Below are 19,847 nucleotides of genomic sequence, written 5' to 3'. Positions count from 1 at the left end.
CTTTACTCTGTACCAGGCATCTACAATATGAAGATGAAAAGTCTGTTTTTGCCGGGCGCGGTGGCTCACGCCTGTAATCCCAGCACTTTGGGAGGCTGAGGCAGGTGGATCACCTGAGGTCAGGAGTTTGAGACCAGTCTGTCCAATATGGTGAAACCCCGTCTACTAAAATGATGGGCGCCTGTAATCCCAGCTACTCAGGAGGCTGAGGCAGGAGAGTTGCTTGAACCCGGTGGGGTGGAGGTTGCAGTGAGCTGAGATTGTGCCACTGCACTCCAGCCTGGGCGACAGAGCGAGACTCCATATCAAAAAAAAGTCTTTTTTTTTTTTTTCCAACTTGGAAATGGGGTCTCCCTATGTTGTCCAGGCTGTCCTCAAACTGGGCTTAAGGGATCCTCCCACCTCAGCCTCCCGAGTAGCTGGAATTACAGATGCATGCCACTGTGCAAGGCTAAGACATGGTCTTTGACTCCAAGGAACTCATAGTTTAGTAGACTTCAGTATAGCTACCAGGAGAAACCTATGCAGGGTATTAAAAGGCTTTATGGGAGTTAGCCAGGGAAGATGGATGGTTAGTGGCATTCCAGACAGAGGAAACAGCAAAAACAAAGGCACAGAAGCAAGAAACAATATGATGTGTACGCATCACGTTACTGGAGGATCATTATTAGTGCAAACGAAAAGCTTCAAGTAGATAATCTTTCAGTCCTGACATTCTGTGATTATTTGCCTGCTTCCACAGTGGTCATTTACACCTGTAGGCTTTTCTTGGGCCACTGCTATGTTTCCTAGTGTTTTCTTTCTTTTCTTTTTTTTTTTGAGACGGAGTCTCGCTTTGTCGCCCAGGCCGGAGTGCAGTGGCGTGGCGTGATCTCCGCTCACTGCAAGCTCCACCTCCCGGGTTCACACCATTCTCCCGCCGCAGCCTTCTGAGTGGCTGGGACTGTAGCACCCGCCACCACGCCTGGCTAATTTTTTTGTATTTTAGTAGAGACGGGGTTTCACCGTGTTAGCCAGGATGGTCTCGATTTCCTGACCTCATGATCCACCCGCCTCAGCCTCCCAAAGTGCTGGGATTACAGGCGTGAGCCACCGCACCCAGCCATTTCCTGGTGTTTTCATAGGTTCCAATATGCATGCTAAGTACTCATAGCTTCCTTGGTTGTTTACCATAACCACCCCTTACAGCTGGCTGGGCACACATTACCATTTCAGGTTATTAAGGGCAATTCTTAGGTGCCCATGTTATAAAAATACGAACAGTGAAGGGTGCTTCTTGAGTTCTACTGTCCTACTAAGACATCAGAAATACTATCTAGTCCTTTTAAAAGCTTCCATTGTGGCCAGGAGCGGTGGTTCATGCCTGTAATCCCAGCACCGTGGGAGGCTGAGGTGGGTGGATCATGAAGTCAGGAGTTTGAGACCAACCTGGCCAACATGGTGAAACCCCCTCTACTAAAAATTCAAATATTAGCCAGGCGTGGTGGCGCGTGCCTGTAGTCCCGGCTACTCAGGAGGCTGAGGCAGGAGAATGGCTTGAACCCAGGTGGTGGAGATTGCAGTGAGCCGAGATCATGGCACTGCACTCAAGCCTGGGTGATAAAATGAGACTTGTCTCAAAAATAAAAAAAATAAAAAAGCTTCCATTGTGTGGTAACTTTCTCCATTCATGGCAGCCCATTCTCTTCACTTTTGTAGTTTTCAGCTGCTAAAATGTACTCCACCATCTCTTCCTGTTTAGAACCTGAATCTGTCTAATCATCCCCCTATGATAAAGTGGTCAAGAGTTTGATTTTCTGTCAGAGTTCAGAGTTCAAATTCTAGCTCTTCCACTTACTAGTTGTGTGACCTTGGGCAAGTTTACTCAACTCCCCTCTACTGTAGTTCCCTCATTTGCAAAGTGAAATAACACCAGGTTCGTGGGAGTGTTTGTGAAGATTAATAAGGTGATGTAGGTAAAATACTGAGCACAGCCCCTGGCATACACTTAAGCACTCAATATTGGCTCTCTTCATGAACTAGGTACCAATTCACTGATGATCGTAATATTGTTGCTTCCCTCTTTCTAGGCTTTATGGCTCTATTTTTTTTTTACTGAGGGGTAAAAGATAAATGTTTACCATCACCTAGAATTGGGTTCTGGCCTCTAAAGGAACCTGAGGCTTAGATGAGTTATTGGCTTTGGAAGCTGGCCTTCAAATTACTGCGCTAATTTATATTTTTCATTAAAAACTCAGCTTGCCTCTTCTATATAGCTGTCTTCCTTGGCCCTGAAACCCTAGTGTTTCGCCATAAAAGATTTTAAAATTAAGGGATCATAATTCCCTCCCCATGATGTGTGGATTAATGGTAAGAAGATGCACAGAACATAATATTCTTACGTCGAACGAAATAAAAACAAAGAGTTGGCTCTGTTTCTCACCTTTGAAGCACAAATCAAGAGATACTATGATGAAGCATAGTTTTTCTTTATATAGGTGTGTAGAACTTTACCATAAAAATCACTAGTTCAGCCATCAGGAGATCTGGATCCTAGGCTCTTCACTGTCACCAAGATGCTGTGACCTCTAACCTTGTATACAGGTTTGCTTTGTACTTTGCGAGGTTGAGCATTAGAGAGGTAAGGAAAGTGCCTAGCATCATACCTGGCGCACAGAACCCAAAACGGTAGGTATCATGTAGCAGTTCTGAAAATCTAGCCCATCAGGGTGATGCAAATGGGTACTTTAGGCAGTGAGAAGGGGAACCACATCTTGATACTTCCAGTCGAAGGTAGAGTGCGACTGCGCTGCAGCAAAGACTACGCCTCCCAGTGTGCTTTGCGGCGGGCCGGCCTGCTTTGCCCAGAGTCGCCCTGCCGCAATCGCGCGTCTTTCCACCGAGGCCCCGGATGTAGATTCCCTCCCCCGTTCAGTGGTCGTGGCCTCACAGCGACTCTAAGACTTGGGGCTCTCTCATTGGCTGTAACTCTTCCACTGGATTGGTAGCAAAAAAAGAGGCGGTGCCCAAGGCGAAAGGCTCTGTGACTACAGCCAATCAGAATCGAGGCCGGGCTTTGGCGGGAGGTGGGAACGCTGTGGCCATTCGGATTTGGCGCGAGCGCGGCTGGAGTTTGCTGCTGCCGCTGTGCAGTTTGTTCAGGGGCTTGTGGTGGTGAGTCCGTGAGGCTGTGTGTGAGAGACGTGAGAAGGATCCTGCACTGAGGAGGTGGAAAGAAGAGGATTGCTCGAGGAGGCCTGGGGTCTGTGAGGCAGCAGAGCTGGGTGAAGGCTGCGGGTTCCGGCGAGGCCTGAGGTGAAGGGAAAACTGCTGAGCTCGCTGGAGGTCTGAGGTCGGGATCAGGGAAAGGGCAGGTGCCCTCGGGGTAGTTCTAGCAGTTGTGCGTGGTGTGAAGGAGGTGAAAGTTGTAGGAAGGAAATATTCTGGGGTGCGTTGAGAGCTGCCTAGAATGAGGACTGAGTGCAGGGGCGGAAAGAACTGAGGGAAGACTGAGCTTCAGTGTGAGGGCTTGGGATAGAAGTGACTAAATGTGGCGGGTGCTGGGCTGAACTGGTGATAAAGACACCCCGCGTGCCTGGAGGGAGGAAACTAGAAGTTCTATATAAATCAATTCATGTACCTTTTTTTTTTTTTTGAGATGGAGTCTCGCTCTTGTCGCCCAGGCTGTAATGCAGTGGCGCGATCTCGGCTCACTGCAACCTCTGCCTGCCGGGTTCAAGCCATTCTCCTGCCTCAGCCTCTTCATGTAGCTGGGACTACAGGCGCCCGCCACCACGTCCGGCTAATTTTTTTTTTTTTTTTTTTTTTGAGACAGAGTCTCGCTCGGTCTCCCAGGCTGGAGTGCAGTGGCGCGATCTCGGCTCACTGCAAGCTCCGCCTCCCGGGTTCACGCCATTCTCCTGCCTCAGCCTCCCGAGTAGCTGGGACTACAGGCGCCCACCACCACGCCCGGCTAATTTTTTGCATTTTTAGTAGAGACGGGGTTTCACCGTGTTAGCCAGGATGGTCTCGGCCCGTCTCGGCCTCCCAAAGTGTTGGGATTACAGGCGTGAGCCACCGCGTTTGGCCGTAATTTTTGTATTTTTAGTAGAGACGGGGTTTCTCCATGTTGGTCAGGCTGGTCTCGAACTCCTGACCTCAGGTGATCCGCCCGCCTCAGCCTCCCAAAGTGCTGGGATTACAGGCGTGGGCCACCGCGCCCGGCCCATTTCAGGTAACTTGTTATTGCATCGCTCAATTGGTTAAGAACTTGGGCTCTGGCACCAGATGCCCGGGGTTACATTCCTGTTTTTCTGTGACTTTGGGCCACTGTTTATCTCAGTTTTCTCATGTGTAAAATAAAGGCTAATAATAGTAGCTACCTCTAAGATCGTTGTTAAACGAGTTGGTACCTGAAGTGTTTATAACAGCGCCTTCCACGTAGTAGGTAGACAACAAATGTCAGCTGTTCTTGCATAGATTTGGATGTGAAGCAAAAGTGAATGCTAAAATAAGTGTGATAACATAATTTACTTAGGAAATAAGTGTTAATCATCAGTATAAATAAATTCCATGTTAGTTATTTTCTCTTCACTTTCACACATTGACTAGTTGTCCTCTTATTTTTTTTAATCTAGCTGTGCTGTCGTCATGCCTCAAACCCGATCCCAGGCACAGGCTACAATCAGTTTTCCAAAAAGGAAGCTGTCTCGGGCATTGAACAAAGCTAAAAACTCCAGTGATGCCAAACTAGAACCAACAAATGTCCAAACCGTAACCTGTTCTCCTCGTGTAAAAGCCCTGCCTCTCAGCCCCAGGAAACGTCTGGGTAAACCATCCATTATATCACTTTTTCACTAGCAGCTCGTGACCTTTCTTTTCTTGGTAAGATGTGTGTCCTTTGAGCTTTCTAAGTTCAGTTAAGACTTCTTTTTTTTTTTTTTGAGACAGAGTCTCGCTCCATCTCCCAGGCTGGAGTGCAATAGTGCGATCTCGGCTCACTGCAACCTCCGCCTCCTGGGTTCAAGCGATTCTCCTGCCTCAGCCTCCCAAGTAGCTGGGATTACATGCGCCCACCACCAAGCCTGGCTAATTTTTTTTTTTTTTTTTTTTTTGTATTTTTAGTTGAGACAGGGTTTTGCCATATTGGCCAATCTGGTCTCTGAAATCCTGACCTCAGGTGATCCAACTGCCTCGGCCTCCCAAAGTGCTGGGATTATAGGCATGAGCTACCGCTCCTGGCCTAAGACTACTCTTCATTTTAGTTATTTTCAGAATGGTTGCTAAGTGCTTACCGAACTCCAGAGTTAAGCCACTTACTGAGGTCACTTTCTGAACTACTTAATAGGTCTGATCTTCAATTCCTTAATACTGAACTTAGTTCTGTCAATGTTTTAAGTTACCTTGTAGTTACATGGTATTATGAAACTTACCTCAATATTTGTGAAGTTAAAAGAAACAAAAACGTGACATGATGAATATTTTCCATCCTTTAGGACAGTGATTGGTAATTCTTTCTTGTTTTGGAACATTTGTTTTTAAATGGGGGTGATTTGGTTGTTTCTGGAGACATTTTTGGTTGTTACAGCTGGGGGTTGCTACTGGCATAGTGGGTAGAGGCCAGGGATGCTGCTAGACATTACAATGCACAGGACAGCTCCTTGACAATGAAGAATTATTTGGTCCAAGATGTCAGTGGTGCCAAGGTTGAGAAAACCTGTTTCAAAATAGCCTTACAGTTTCATCCTACTAAAACCCATTTGGTTTCTACTAAATGCAGTAGTCCCCACTTATCCATGGGGGATACATTCCAAGACCCCCAGTGGATGCCTGCAATAGAGGATAGTACCAAACCCTACATATACTGTGTTTTTGATTTGATAACCAAGTCAGCTACTAAGTGACTAGTGGGTGGATAGCATATACAGTGTGGATATGCTGGCTGAAGGGATGATTCATGTCTTGGGTAGGATGGTGCGGGATTTCATCATGGCACTCCACAGCATGCAATTTAAAACTTGTCAATTGTTTATTTCTGGAATTTTCCATTTAGTATTTTCAGACTGAGGGTAACTAGAACGGTGGATAAAGGGACTACTGTAGTAAGATCAGTGGTGCCATCTGGTGGCCAATATTTGCTGCTAAGTGAGAAGGCATTTTATTTTGGTGGTTCTGACTAAGGTAGAAATTCACCTCTTTCTGGGAGAGGCAGAGGTCTTGCACATCCTTTTACTATCCAATGCTATGAGTGACTACATTTTTATTTTATTGTGTTTCAGGCGATGACAACCTATGCAACACTCCCCATTTACCTCCTTGTTCTCCACCAAAGCAAGGCAAGAAAGAGAATGGTCCCCCTCACTCACATACACTTAAGGGACGAAGATTGGTATTTGACAATCAGCTGACAGTTAAGTCTCCTAGCAAAAGAGAACTAGCCAAAGTTCACCAAAACAAAATACTTTCTTCAGTTAGAAAAAGTCAAGAGATCACAACAAATTCTGAGCAGAGATGTCCACTGGAGAAAGAATCTGCATGTGTGAGACTATTCAAGCAAGAAGGTTTGTTCTTACATGGCAACTGTTAGTGCAGCCATTGTAACCAAGGCTGATGACTCCAAACGAAACCACCCACTGGGTCTTCTCATTCACCTTCTGTTGTGTCTAATTGACCTTTTATGTCTGGCACAGGCACTTGTTACCAGCAAGCAAAGCTCGTCCTGAACACAGCTGTCCCAGATCGGCTGCCTGCCAGGGAAAGGGAGATGGATGTCATCAGGAATTTCTTGAGGGAACACATCTGTGGGAAAAAAGCTGGAAGCCTTTACCTTTCTGGTGCTCCTGGAACTGGAAAAACTGCCTGCTTAAGCCGGATTCTGCAAGACCTCAAGGTACATTGAGAGTCTGAATTATGATACTCTTGGTAAAATGATACTTGGGTGTTTTTTTTTGTTTGTTTTGTTTTTTGAGACGGAGTCTCGCTCTGTCGCCCAGGCTGGAGTGCAGTGGCGCGATCTCGGCTCACTGCAAGCTCTGCCTCCCAGGTTCACGCCATTCTGCCTCAGCCTCCCGAGTAGCTGGGACTACAGGCGCCCGCCACCATGCCCAGCTAATGTTTTTTGTATTTTTAGTAGAGACGGGGTGTCACTGTGTTAGCCAGGATGGTCTCGATCTCCTCACCTCGTGGTCCGCCCTTGTTGGCCTCCCAAAGTGTTGGGATTACAGGCGTGAGCCACCGCACCCGGCCTGTTTTGTTTTTGAAACAGGGTCTCTGTTGTCCAGGCTGGAGTGCAGTGTTGTGATCTCAGCTCACTGCAGCCTTGACCTCTTGGGCTCAGGTGATCCTCCCACCTCGGCCTCCTGGATAGCTGGGAATACTGGCACTCACCACTACACCCAGCTAATTTTTTGTAGAGACAGGGTTTCACCATGTTGCCCAGACTTGTCCTGAACTCCTGAGCTCAAGCAATCTGCCTGCTTCAGCCTCCCAAAGTGCTGGGATTACAGGTGTAAGCCACTGTGCCTGGCTGGCACTTAGTTAAGAAAGAGGGCTAGGCACGGTGGCTCACACCTGTAATCCCAGCACTTTGGGAGGCCGAGGTGGGTGGATCACCTAAGGTCAGGAGTTTGAGACCACCCTGGTCAACATGGTGAAACCCTGTCTCTACTAATAATACAAAAAAAAATTAGCCGGGCATGGTGGCAGGTGCCTATAATCCCAGCTACTCGGGAGGCTGAGGCAGGAGGATCACTTGAACTCGGGAAGCAGAGGTTGCAGTGAGCTGAGATCGCGCTACTGTACTCCAGCCTGGGTGACAGAGTGAGACTGTCTCAAAAGAAAAAGAAGGCTGGGCATGGTGGCTCACGCCTATAATCCCAGCACTTTGGGAGGCCGAGGCGGGCGGATCATGAGGTTAGGAGATTGAAACCATCCTGACTAACACAGTGAAACCCCGTCTCTACTAAAAATACAAAAAAAATTAGCCAGGCGTGGTGACGAGTGCCTGTAGTTCCAGCTACTCGGGAGGCTGAGGCAGGAGAATGGCGTGAACCCACAGGTGGAGCTTGCAGTGAGCCGAGATCGCGCCACTGCACTCCAGCCTGGGCAACAGAGCAAGACTCCGTCTCAAAAAAAAAAGAGTTAAGAAAGAGTAGGCCTGGTGCGGTGGCTCACACCTGTAATTCCAACACTTTGGGAGGCTGAGGTCAGGAGTTCAAGACCAGCCTGGCCAATGTGGCGAAACCCCATCTCTACTAAAAATATAAAAATTAGCTGGGTGTGGCAGTGCATCCTTGTAATCCCAGCTACTTGGGAGGCTGAGGCAAGAGAATCACTTCAACCCGGGAGGCAGAGGTTGCAATGAGTTGAGATTGTGGCATTGCATTTCAGCCTGGGCAACAGAGTGAGACTCCGTCTCAAAGAAAAAAAAAAGAAAGAAAAGAAAGAGTAGAAGTTTAGAAGATTGAGGGTTTCTTCAAAATAAGACATTTGTAATTTCATTGTTTAAATCTTTCCAAATGAAAGTAGAGCTTCCTTACGTGCTGTTAGCTCTTCAAAGACATTTTAGGCTCTATCAGATCTTTATTTTCTGAGGCCAAAATAACTCCCATATTTGCATTTTTTTTCCAGAAGGAACTGAAAGGCTTTAAAACTATCATGCTGAATTGCATGTCCTTGAGGACTGCCCAGGCTGTATTCCCAGCTATTGCTCAGGAGATTTGTCAGGAAGAGGTATCCAGGCCAGCTGGGAAGGACATGATGAGGAAATTGGAAAAACATATGACTGCAGAGAAGGGCCCCATGATGTAAGTATTGTTCTGCTTCATGTTGCTCTGTGAAAATCTGCAAGGTCTGTTGCCCATAAAAAGTACATTTTGTATATTTTCTCTCTGAAGGATAGTTACATAAACTTAAAGGGAAAGAAGAGAAGGAAGATACACCTAATTTTAAATTGGATTACTTATAGATGATGTGGGGTATCCTTGTAGCAGTAACTAGAGATAGGTTAGATTATGATCTTTAAACTGGTCTCAGCTTTAGGAAAGTGACCTGAAGTCAGCCTATATCAAACATTAGAGGGTTAAGAAGGTGAATATGGATACTAACTGTTTCTCTTTTTATAGTGTGTTGGTATTGGACGAGATGGATCAACTGGACAGCAAAGGCCAGGATGTATTGTACACGCTATTTGAATGGCCATGGCTAAGCAATTCTCACTTGGTGCTGATTGGTTAGTGCTCAATTGTTAATGTTACATGGTGGTTCTAAAGTATTTTTTAAAAATATATATTCAGCTTATTTATCAGCTATTTTATCTTAAACCAGCTTTCTGCCGTGTCAAAATAAGAAAGTTAAATGACTATGTACATCTTACCTAATAGATACATCTTATCTATTGGGATGGGGTAGGAGACAAGTGGGAAGCAACAATTAGAATGCTAGATTCTATAACTGGAAATTTATTTAGCTTTCAGAAGATTTAGTTTTCCCTTTAGGATAATTTGACCAATGATCAATGTTGTTGATCTCCTCCTTAGGTATTGCTAATACCCTGGATCTCACAGATAGAATTCTGCCTAGGCTTCAAGCTAGAGAAAAATGTAAGCCACAGCTGTTGAACTTCCCACCTTATACCAGAAATCAGATAGTCACTATTTTGCAAGATCGACTTAATCAGGTCAGTGCCAACTATTTTGCCAAATTATGTGTTCCTTGGATCACCTGTACTAGGAAAATTGAACAATAGTTCTAAAATATTTTTGCCTTGATTGCTTTATTAATGGAGCAAGGAGTTCCTATGGACCATAGTGAGAACATTTTTATGTGAATTTCTGCTTCATTCATTTACTGGGTGTCTCAGTGTTGAAATAAAAGCAGGAGTTAGAGGAATCACCCAAGTGCTTCTTTTTTTTTTTAGATGAGTTTTGCTCTTATCGCCCAGGCTGGAGTGCAATGGCGTGATCTCGGCTCTCTACAGCCTCTGCCTCACGGGTTCAAGCGATTCTCCTGCCTCAGCCTCCCCAGTAGCTAGGACTACAGGCACCTGCCACCACGCCCAGCTAATTGTTGTATTTTTAGTAGAGCTGGGGTTTCACCGTCTTGGCCAGGCTGGTCTCGAACTCCTAACCTCAGGTGATATGCTGTCTCGGCCTCTCAAAGTGCTGGGATTACAGGCGTGAGCCATCGCACCTGGCCTCAAGTGCTTTCTTTAATGACCTTTAAAAAATAGGGCCTATGAAAAAACTTTTTCTGTTGAAAGTGACTAAATAGATTTTTTATTTTTGCTAATTTCAGTTCTGATTGCTTTTTTCCATTTATGAACTTCTACTGCATCCATACAAAAAAGCTTAAATGTGTGAAAACTCTCAAACGTCTCCATTATTTATGAGAAGAAAAGGCATCTTTTTAACCCTAAAGAGTTGCCAATCAAGTTTAGGGTTAAATGTGAAAATATTTATGCTTGGGACCTAAATTACAGAGGGAGAATCTTATGGTTCAAACTGTCATCTTCTATGTCTTGTCTGAAGGTATCTAGAGATCAGGTTCTGGACAATGCTGCAATTCAATTCTGTGCCCGCAAAGTCTCTGCTGTTTCAGGAGATGTTCGCAAAGCACTGGATGTTTGCAGGTGAGTTACGGCTCTGTTGCATTCTTTTATTAAAAAAAGAAAGAAATGCTGTTAATTGTCTCATGTAACTCAAGTGAATGTGGCTTAAGAGGCTCTGTTCTGCTACTTTTTTACGCTCAGAAAGGAGGACTTGTTTCTCAGTGGGGAGCTCTGGATTTCCACCGTGTTAATGTCTGAAACATTATCAGTCCATTACCTACAGAGGGAGAAACAAATGAGATGTTGCTGGCACTCCCTGTGGTGATTATAGATTGGTTAATTACATTTGTATTAAAAAAGACTCCAGTTTACTTTTCCATTAGCTGGTCTCAAGCAGGTTTATTTATGGACCTGAACCATCTTTGCCTTTAGACTTGTTCCCCCCTTCCTTTCCTTTTGTGAGCACCCCTTCTTCCCTTCAGTTGGTGGTCCCCCCACAGTTGTACTCCAGACCTCTTTCTCCCTTCCCATCCTCCTTCCCCTCCTGCTGGGGAAAGCCTCTGTGCCGACTGATGAAATTTCTTCCTTCCCAGTAGGGACACTGGGTCCATTAAAATGATACTTGCTGTGCTGGCCTGCTGGTCCAACCTCCCCCTATTGCCATGCAGAAGACCCAGGTCTGGCTTATGGCTTCCTGTGGGCAAAGTACTTTGGAGAGAGCAGTGGGAGAGTAAGCTCTTCCTATTGCTAGATTGCATGATCCTGAATTTGAAAGTTTCCCCTAATCAGCAAACTACTTGGGTAAAGACTGCAACTATGAGCAATAGTCATGTAGGCTAGCGTGGTTTAGCCTACACATATCCTATGTATATATAACTGAAGATATCCCTTTTAGGTTTGGTGTGTATGGGTGATGCTGACTCCCTTTAGTCAGTCACCCACACTACATATCCTCTCTCCTACCCATGACATTTTCTCCTCATCCAAAATGTTATCATTGGCTTAATGTATGATGACCTACTTGGCATCCATTAGGAGGAAACCATTGAAGTTTCTCAAATCTGATGTCCATGAATTATTTCAAAGCAATTAAGTCCCCTTATCTGAGAAATAACCCAGTTTTGTTTGGGGGCTTTAAAATTATAAAACATCATAATTTTAAAGTTACATGTAGGATATGTGTAGGCTAAACCATGTTAGCCTACATGACCATTGTTCATAGTTGCAGTCTTTGAGCAATGGTCATTAATGTGTCGCTTTTGAGGCTGGTGGTTTGGTGTGTTTGGTTTGGCTCAGACTAAATTAATTTTAGAAATTTTTTTTATAGGAGAGCTATTGAAATTGTAGAGTCAGATGTCAAAAGCCAGACTATTCTCAAACCACTGTCTGAATGTAAGTAGTTTATCTCCTTCCTGTCTTCCTTTGTAACTAGAAGCTTAGCTTTTCTGAGGAAAGAGGTAGAAAGATGAAATGAACATAGTTAAATCCAAACTCACCCATTTTTATGTGTGTCTGTGTTTTTAGTCCGTTTCGTCTACTTTATTTCAATCTTGCCTGCCAGTACTATAGTTCGTGCATTACTGGAAATGAGTTCCCAGGGTATTGATTGCGTAAATGGCTGGGACAGAGTAAGTTTTCTTTCCAAGCTCTAGAAATGAAACTTGTAGACAATGAGGTTGGATCAGCTCTCCGGGTGCTTATGTTGCGTGCGCTTTAGGTCTCAATATAGGTGAAAGCAAAGCCTGATAAATAAGGGAGAATTGGGTAAAAGAATTGTGAAGCCAGGTGCGGTGGTTCACACCTGTAATCCCAGCACTTTGGGAGGCCAAGGCGGGAGGATCGCTTGAGCCCAGGATTGTGAGACCAGCCTGGGCAATATAGTGAGAACTTGTTTCTACAAAAAATTTTAAAAATTTTGCAGCCATTAAAAATATGAGTTCATATCCTTTTTAGGGACATGGATGAAGCTGGAAACCATCATTCTCAGCAAAGTAACACAGGAACAGAAAACCAAACACCACATGTTCTCACTCATAAGTGGGAGTTGAACAATGAGAACACATGGACACAGGGAGGGGAACATCACACACCGGAGGCTACTGGGGGTGGGGGCCAAAGGGAGGAAGAGCATGCAGGACTTAAAACCTAGATGACAGGTTGATGAGTGCAGCAAGCCACCATGGCACATGTATACCTATGTAACAAACCTGCATGTTCTGCACATGTATCCCAGAACTTAAAAAAAATTAGACAAGCATGGTGTGTGCCTGTAGTCCTAGCTACTTGGCAGGCTGAGGCAGGAGAATCACTTGAGCCAGAGAGGCAGAGGTTGCAGTGAGCCGAGATGGTGCCACTGCACTGCCAGCCTGGGCAACAGAGCGAGACCCTGTCCCAAAAGAATAATAAGAAGAAGAATTATAAGTTCAACTTGGGATATCTCAAGCTTTTAAACAAGTCTAGAGGGTAGAGGTAAAAAGATCATACTGCTACAGTAAGCTGCATGCTATCACAAATGACAAAATTAATTTTCCATTCCCTCAGCCTTGTTTTGGTTGTGGCAAATGTAAAATGGCCATGAACTACATATCTTACAGTGTTTGATATCCAGTGTTAGTCTTTATAAACAGAATAGTAAGATTTGATTGTTTCTTTTTCACTCCTACACTGGCTGGGAGTTTAAGTAAAATTGTTTCTGGCATTATGGTTCTGCATGAAATTCTTTCTTTTTTTCATCAATTTGCTAAAATAAAATAATTAAAAATGTTTCAGAAGTAGCCAAAAATAGTGCTTAGGCTAATAGTAGGCAATATATAGCAATGTATAGACTTAGATACTGGTTTCTTCCTCCTTTTCAACTTTTCAGATTATCCCCTTTTCCTCCTCCTTTTTCCCCATCAGTAACATTTAGGCTTGTCACTGGCCCCTGTGAGCACCACTAACACAAACATAATTCAAAAAGGTAAAGAGGTTGTAAGTTCTATCTTTTGACTTCTGGTTTGTGTGGGATTGGCTTTTTTCTTTCTTTTTTTTTTTTTTTCTTTTTGTGTAAAACAAGGTCTTGCTCTGTCTCCCAGGCTGGAGTCCAGTGGTGCAATTATGGCTGGTGCGATCATGGCTCACTGCAGCTGCAACCTCCCAGGCCCAAGCAGTCCTCTCACCTCAGCCTCCCCAGCTCCAGCTACTGCTAATTTTAAAATTTTTGTAGAGTCAGTGGGTGGAGGAGTCTCCTTATGTTGCCCAGGCTGGTCTCAAACTCCTGGGATAAAGTGATTCTCCTGCCTCAGCCTCCCACAGCTTTGGAATTACAGGCATGAGCCACCATACCAGGTTGAGATTGGCTTTCAATGGCTCCAGAAAGCTATAGGGAGAATGACTTCAACTAAATATAAGAAGAAAATTTATAATAACTAGAACTAACTGGGCTTCCTTGAAACATAGTGGGTTTTCCAGCATTGAAGATATTCAGACAAAAGCTGGATAGATGCCACTTGTTGAGATTGTTCTAGAGAGGACTCGGCAAATGGATAGGGAGTAAAAATAGACTTCTAAATTCCTTTCAATTTTAAGATTCTTTTACTTGATCTGTGATCTCCGGTTTCTCCATTAGTCCTCTGCAGCATCCCTTTGTGGTAATGTAATATTATAGAAGTAAATTGTTGTGGGGCAACTGCAAGTGATTTCAGGAAGTAACTTCAGGTAAAGGTTGTTACAGAACACATTTCTTTGTCTTGGAATTCATGCATCTCCAAACGATAAGGCCATAGTCTTTTTTTTTTTTTTTTTTTGAGACAGGGTATCGCTCTCTCACCCAGGCTGGAGTGCAGTGGCGTGATCTTGGCTCAATGCAACCTCCTCCTCCCAGGCTCAAGCTATCCTCCCACCCCAGCCTCCTGAGTAGCTGGGACCACAGGCACACACCACCACACCCGGCTGTTTTTTTGTATTTTTAGTAGCGATGGGGGAAACCCATCGCCTTGTTGCATAGGCTGGTCATGAATTCCTGAGCTCAAGCCGTTAGTTATTTTTCCTGATCCTCTCCCTCCACCCTCCTATAGGCCCCAGTGTGTGTTGTCCCCACTATGTGTCTATGTGTTCTCATCATTTAGCTCCCACTTAGAAGTGAGAACATGTGGTATTTGGTTTTCTGTTCCTACAGTAGTTTGCTAAGGATATAGTCTTATGCAGCTTATTGGCAGTTTCCCAACCCCTGGCTTTTATTAAGATGATGATATCTGGCCAGGCATGGTGGCTTACGCCCATAATCCCAGTGCTTTGGGAGGCCGAGGAGGGCAGATTGCTTTGAGCTAAGGAGTTCAAGACCAGCCTGGGCAACATGATGAAACCCCATCTCTACAAAAAATACCAAAAAAAAAAAAAAAAAAAAAAAAAGATGGTGCTATCTGTTAGCATATCCAGTGACATTTTTTCAAGTGTTGCTCTACTGCTAATCAGCTTGGGCAAGTGAACCAAACCTCAAAGGTCATTTGGGGAAGCCATCTGAAGGGCTGACATGGCAGCAACTTCACTCTCCACATTTAGCCACTCATTTGATCCAAAATATTAGGTAATTTTCCAACTTTTTTTTCCCTTTCTTTTTTTTTTTTTTTTTTTTATATGGAGTTTCACTCTTGTCGTCCAGGCTGGAGTGCAGTGGCACGATCTTGGCTCACTGCACCTCTGCCTCCCGGGTTCAAGTGATTCTTCTGCCTCAACCTCCCAAGTAGCTGGGATTACAGGTGCCTGCCACCACATCCAGCTAATTTTTTGTATTTTTAGTAGAGACGGAGTTTCGCCGTGTTGGGCAGGCTGGTCTCAAACTCCTGACCTCAGGTGATCTGCCTGCCTTGATCTCCCAAAGTGCTGGGATTACAGGCGTGAGCCACTGCGCCCGGCCTTTTTTTTCCTTTCTTAATTACCAAGCACAGTCACCATCTTTGCTTCAAGATTCTGTTATTCTATACCTCTGAGATACTAGGAACTAGCCTGGCATGGTGGCACGTACCTGTAATCCTAGCTACACAGGAGGCTGAGGCAGGAGGATCACTTGAACCCAGGAAGCCAAGGCTGCAATGAGCCATGCTAGTGCCACTGCACTCCAGCCTGAGTGACAGAGATCCTGTCCCAAAAAAAAATACTGGTTCTCTGGTCCTTTCATGAGGTGGGTTTTGTTCCTCTGACATTAAATTACATTCCATAGGACAAAACAGCTCACTATTTGGCCCAGAGAAAGGGTAACCCTACTTTTCAAGTCATCCCACATTATTTTGACATCCTTAAGAGAATAGCATTATCTCTCATCCTTTGGCCTCTGGTTAGAGATTTAAAACCTCTGCTTTGCCACCATGTGACTGTACTTGAATTTCCTTTAGCTCAAACTTAGTATCATCTGTCTCATCATACATACACACACACAGTATTTTAGAAATCGAATTAAGCTTGGCTTATTTACTTTATAGGTAAATCACCTTCTGAGCCTCTGATTCCCAAGAGGGTTGGTCTTATTCACATATCCCAAGTCATCTCAGAAGTTGATGGTAACAGGGTGACCTTGAGCCAAGAAGGAGCACAAGATTCCTTCCCTCTTCAGCAGAAGATCTTGGTTTGCTCTTTGATGCTCTTGATCAGGCAGTTGAAAATCAAAGAGGTCACTCTGGGGAAGGTAAGTTGGGATGGAGCAGATGGAACGGAGGTAGAGATCAGAATCTGCTTTGCAGAGCAGGTATTTTCCAAAAGGCCTATGATACTTCAGCTGATAATAAATTTAAAATGGATTTTAACAGTAAGAATTAATACTGGTACTATATAAAAGGCACCTATTTCCCTTGGATTGTGGTTGAGAGTTTACCATTAATCTTTTCCCTATCCTCCCCTTCATTTCTGCATCTCTCTAGGAAATATATAAAGCCCCTTTCCTACATTACTGTATAGGTTTTCGGGAATATCTACAGAAGCCTGTTCAAGGATTTTATTGAAAAGAGGAAGAAATAGGGTATTCAGATAAGTTTTTGCAAACCCAGACTCAGGTTTCTTAAATGATTAAAGGCTATAAGCAATGTGACTTTTAAGCAGCATTTGTTCTCCCTTGTTTCCTACCAGTTATATGAAGCCTATAGTAAAGTCTGTCGCAAACAGCAGGTGGCGGCTGTGGACCAGTCAGAGTGTTTGTCACTTTCAGGGCTCTTGGAAGCCAGGGGCATTTTAGGATTAAAGAGAAACAAGGAAACCCGTTTGACAAAGGTACAACTGCTTTTTTGTGACAGTGTTTTTAATTGTCCTATTTTGTAGAGTGATGCTAAAGTAAAGGTTTATTGTTAAACGAGATGACCACAGTTAGTTAAACAAGTCGTTTTTTGTTAGGTAAGGTTTAAGGTGTGTAAAGATGGGAGTGTGATATGAATATTTTTTCAAGCCATTGGAAAAAAAAGTGTTTAACTTGCTTGCCTTTTGTGAGAAAAAGTTTAATATGGTAGAAATTTGTGTACTGACAACTTTGCTTTTGTGAGTTCCCCAGTGTGAAAAATCCTTTTCTCTTCTTTCCAGGTGTTTTTCAAGATTGAAGAGAAAGAAATAGAACATGCTCTGAAAGATAAAGCTTTAATTGGAAATATCTTAGCTACTGGATTGCCTTAAATTCTTCTCTTACACCCCACCCGAAAGTATTCAGCTGGCATTTAGAGAGCTACAGTCTTCATTTTAGTGCTTTACACATTCGGGCCTGAAAACAAATATGACCTTTTTTACTTGAAGCCAATGAATTTTAATCTATAGATTCTTTAATATTAGCACAGAATAGTATCTTTGGGTCTTACTATTTTTACCCATAAAAGTGACCAGGTAGACCCTTTTTAATTACATTCACTACTTCTACCACTTGTGTGTCTCTAGCCAATGTGCTTGCAAGTGTACAGATCTGTGTAGAGGAATGTGTGTATATTTACCTCTTTGTTTGCTCAAACATGAGTGGGTATTTTTTTGTTTGTTTTTTTTTGTTGTTGTTGTTTTTGAGGCGCGTCTCACCCTGTTGCCCAGGCTGGAGTGCAATGGCGCGTTCTCTGCTCACTACAGCACCCGCTTCCCAGGTTGAAGTGATTCTCTTGCCTCAGCCTCCCGAGTAGCTGGGATTACAGGTGCCCACCACTGCGCCCAGCTAATTTTTAAATTTTTAGTAGAGACAGGGTTTTACCGTGTTGGCCAGGCTGGTCTTGAACTCCTGACCCTCAAGTGATCTGCCCACCTCGGCCTCCCTAAGTGCTGGGATTACAGGCGTGAGCCACCATGCCCAGCCATTAAGGTATTTTGTTAAGAACTTTAAGGTTAGGGTAAGAAGAATGAAAATGATCCAGAAAAATGCAAGCAAGTCCACATGGAGATTTGGAGGACACTGGTTAAAGAATTTATTTCTTTTTATAGTATACTATGTTCATGGTGCAGATACTACGACATTGTGGCATTTTAGACTCGTTGAGTTTCTTGGGCACTCCCAAGGGTGTTGGGGTCATAAGGAGACTATAACTCTACAGATTATGAATATATCTATTTTCAAGTTGCATTCTTTGTCTTTTTAAGCAATCAGATTTCAAGAGAGCTCAAGCTTTCAGAAGTCAATGTGAAAATTCCTTCCTAGGCTGTCCCACAGTCTTTGCTGCCCTTAGATGAAGCCACTTGTTTCAAGATGACTACTTTGGGGTTGGGTTTTCATCTAAACACATTTTTCCAGTCTTATTAGATAAATTAGTCCATATGGTTGGTTAATCAAGAGTCTTCTGGGTTTGGTTTGGTGGCATTAAATGGCAATTTGTGACTGAGACACCAGAGGGCACCCTTATAACATTGACTACTTTGAAAGGGGATGCTTGAGGCTGAGGTAGTTTTGAGGGAAAGGGGGAAGTTCTAGTTTGATTTGTTTGGGAGATTGCTGTCCTTTCGTAACTGAAGCAAATGCTTGAAATGTAAACCATGTGTGATATGAATGATCTGAGAGCCAGTGACCAAGTCTGCTTTTCCCTGAGCTCTCCTGCTGCCGCCTCTACCTTTCTGACATGGCCTTCCATTTGGAACTTGATATGTGTACAAGTGATCTGTTGGCCACTGTTTCATTCATCCTGACCACTGTATCCGTGTAATGTGATCTGAGCTACAACAGGTGGTATGGGATAGAGGCAAGGAAAGCAGAGAGAGCCCTCTGAAATGAACACTACCCACTGGTGTGTGTAGCACAAGATAGTCTGTAGGCATGAGTCTGAATGTTGTTCTCACACTCCTTTACTAGAGTATTTGTTCCCTCTGAAGGTAGTTTGAACATGGAAACACAGTTCTATACCTAGAAGGTTGGAAAGTGTCTGGGACTATAAGGGTTAACAGGCATAATTGCAAAGATTGTCCGAAGGCTGATGGAAAGCAGAGACTGAATGGGATTGAGAACAGATGCGAAGCTTGATTTAAATTACATTTTATTGGATGCTGCAGCCTTAAGAGACGTGACTGCTTTACAGTTTGTTTCCACACTGTGGGCAGCTGCTGTCTGTTCTGTGTCCACAGTAGGATCCTGCCCAATAAGGAGCAGCCTCCCCACCTCGTTGTGTTTGAGGCTTGGCGCCTTCCTCTTAACTGTAGGGCTTGAGTCAGGAACATGGCTTGACTCGCAGTGGGGCTGCTATGTATCCTCCCTGGCTTCCAGCCAAAATCACATTGGTAGATGCAAAGGGGCCAAATTTCTTTCCACTCTATCTTTCCCTTTCCCCTGGTTTTGGAAATAGAGTTTTCTGTCTACTGATTTGTTAGTTTCCTTTTCTTCTCCCCTCACTGTCAATTTCTAGGTCATTGCTGCTCTTAAGACTTTAGCAGTTGGAACAGGGTTGGTTCTGTCAGTGATGCGTGAAGCAGACTTAGTGTCCCTGCTTGGCTTCTGCTGCCCTTGTGGGAGCAAAAGCTGATATATGTTTGTCAGTAAAGTCTTAAGTGTAATTCAGACTGCTGAGGAAGAAAGCCCTTTCCTTGCTGGCTTTTCTCCCTGAAGCTGAGAGCTTCAGGAAGGTGGTAGGAGTTTTAGTGGGATGGGATGGGATGGGATGGGATGGGATGGGCTTGTGGTTAGCAGTTTTTGCCAGGATCATAGGCTGCTTCACTTAGAGTAGTGGCAAAGATGCTGACCTACATTCTTCCTTTTGAAGGTGATGGAGTGTGTGTCTATATCCTGGTTTATCTCTCTCCCCCACCCCAAGGAAGCTGATTAAGCTTCCATAGAGTGTTGGGTATTGCCATGGAAAGAGCATAGACAAAATAAATTGGTGTGTGTTTCAACCCCAGAGCTGCCACAGACGTT

General features: G+C 44.1%; 1 protein-coding gene across 3 annotated transcripts; it reads left to right on the top strand.

The window, feature by feature from the left end:
• The first annotated feature begins 3,039 nt into the window (after nt 1-3,039).
• On the top strand, nt 3,040-18,074 carry CDC6 (cell division cycle 6). 3 transcript variants are annotated; one of them, XM_019027982.3, is made up of 12 exons: nt 3,040-3,153; nt 4,617-4,807; nt 6,258-6,539; nt 6,669-6,868; nt 8,608-8,783; nt 9,102-9,208; nt 9,516-9,655; nt 10,506-10,606; nt 11,853-11,917; nt 15,982-16,184; nt 16,622-16,762; nt 17,066-18,074. In XM_019027982.3, exons 2-12 carry the CDS (start codon nt 4,630-4,632, stop codon nt 17,153-17,155), a joined length of 1,683 nt encoding a protein of 560 aa, XP_018883527.2. In that variant the 5' UTR covers nt 3,040-3,153; nt 4,617-4,629; the 3' UTR covers nt 17,156-18,074. The 3 variants fall into 3 exon arrangements, with proteins under 3 accessions (XP_018883527.2, XP_004041811.2, XP_018883526.2); XM_004041763.4 differs by having other exon boundaries at nt 3,050-3,294; XM_019027981.3 differs by having other exon boundaries at nt 3,054-3,331.
• The last annotated feature ends 1,773 nt before the right edge of the window (nt 18,075-19,847 follow it).

The sequence above is a fragment of the Gorilla gorilla genome, chromosome 4, assembly GCF_029281585.2.
Source record: "Gorilla gorilla gorilla isolate KB3781 chromosome 4, NHGRI_mGorGor1-v2.1_pri, whole genome shotgun sequence".
NCBI classification, from domain to species: domain Eukaryota; kingdom Metazoa; phylum Chordata; class Mammalia; order Primates; family Hominidae; genus Gorilla; species Gorilla gorilla.
Note: the sequence above shows the minus strand (reverse complement) of the source record. Positions and strands in the feature narration are given on the sequence as shown.

Coding starts and splice junctions, on each gene's coding strand:
- CDC6 (XM_019027982.3), top strand. CDS start 4,630: ATGCCTCAAACCCGATCCCAGGCACAGGCTACAATCAGTTTTCCAAAA. Junction 9,209..9,515: donor TTCTCACTTGGTGCTGATTG/GTTAGTGCTCAA, acceptor TCTCCTCCTTAG/GTATTGCTAATACCCTGGAT. Junction 9,656..10,505: donor TGCAAGATCGACTTAATCAG/GTCAGTGCCAAC, acceptor TCTTGTCTGAAG/GTATCTAGAGATCAGGTTCT.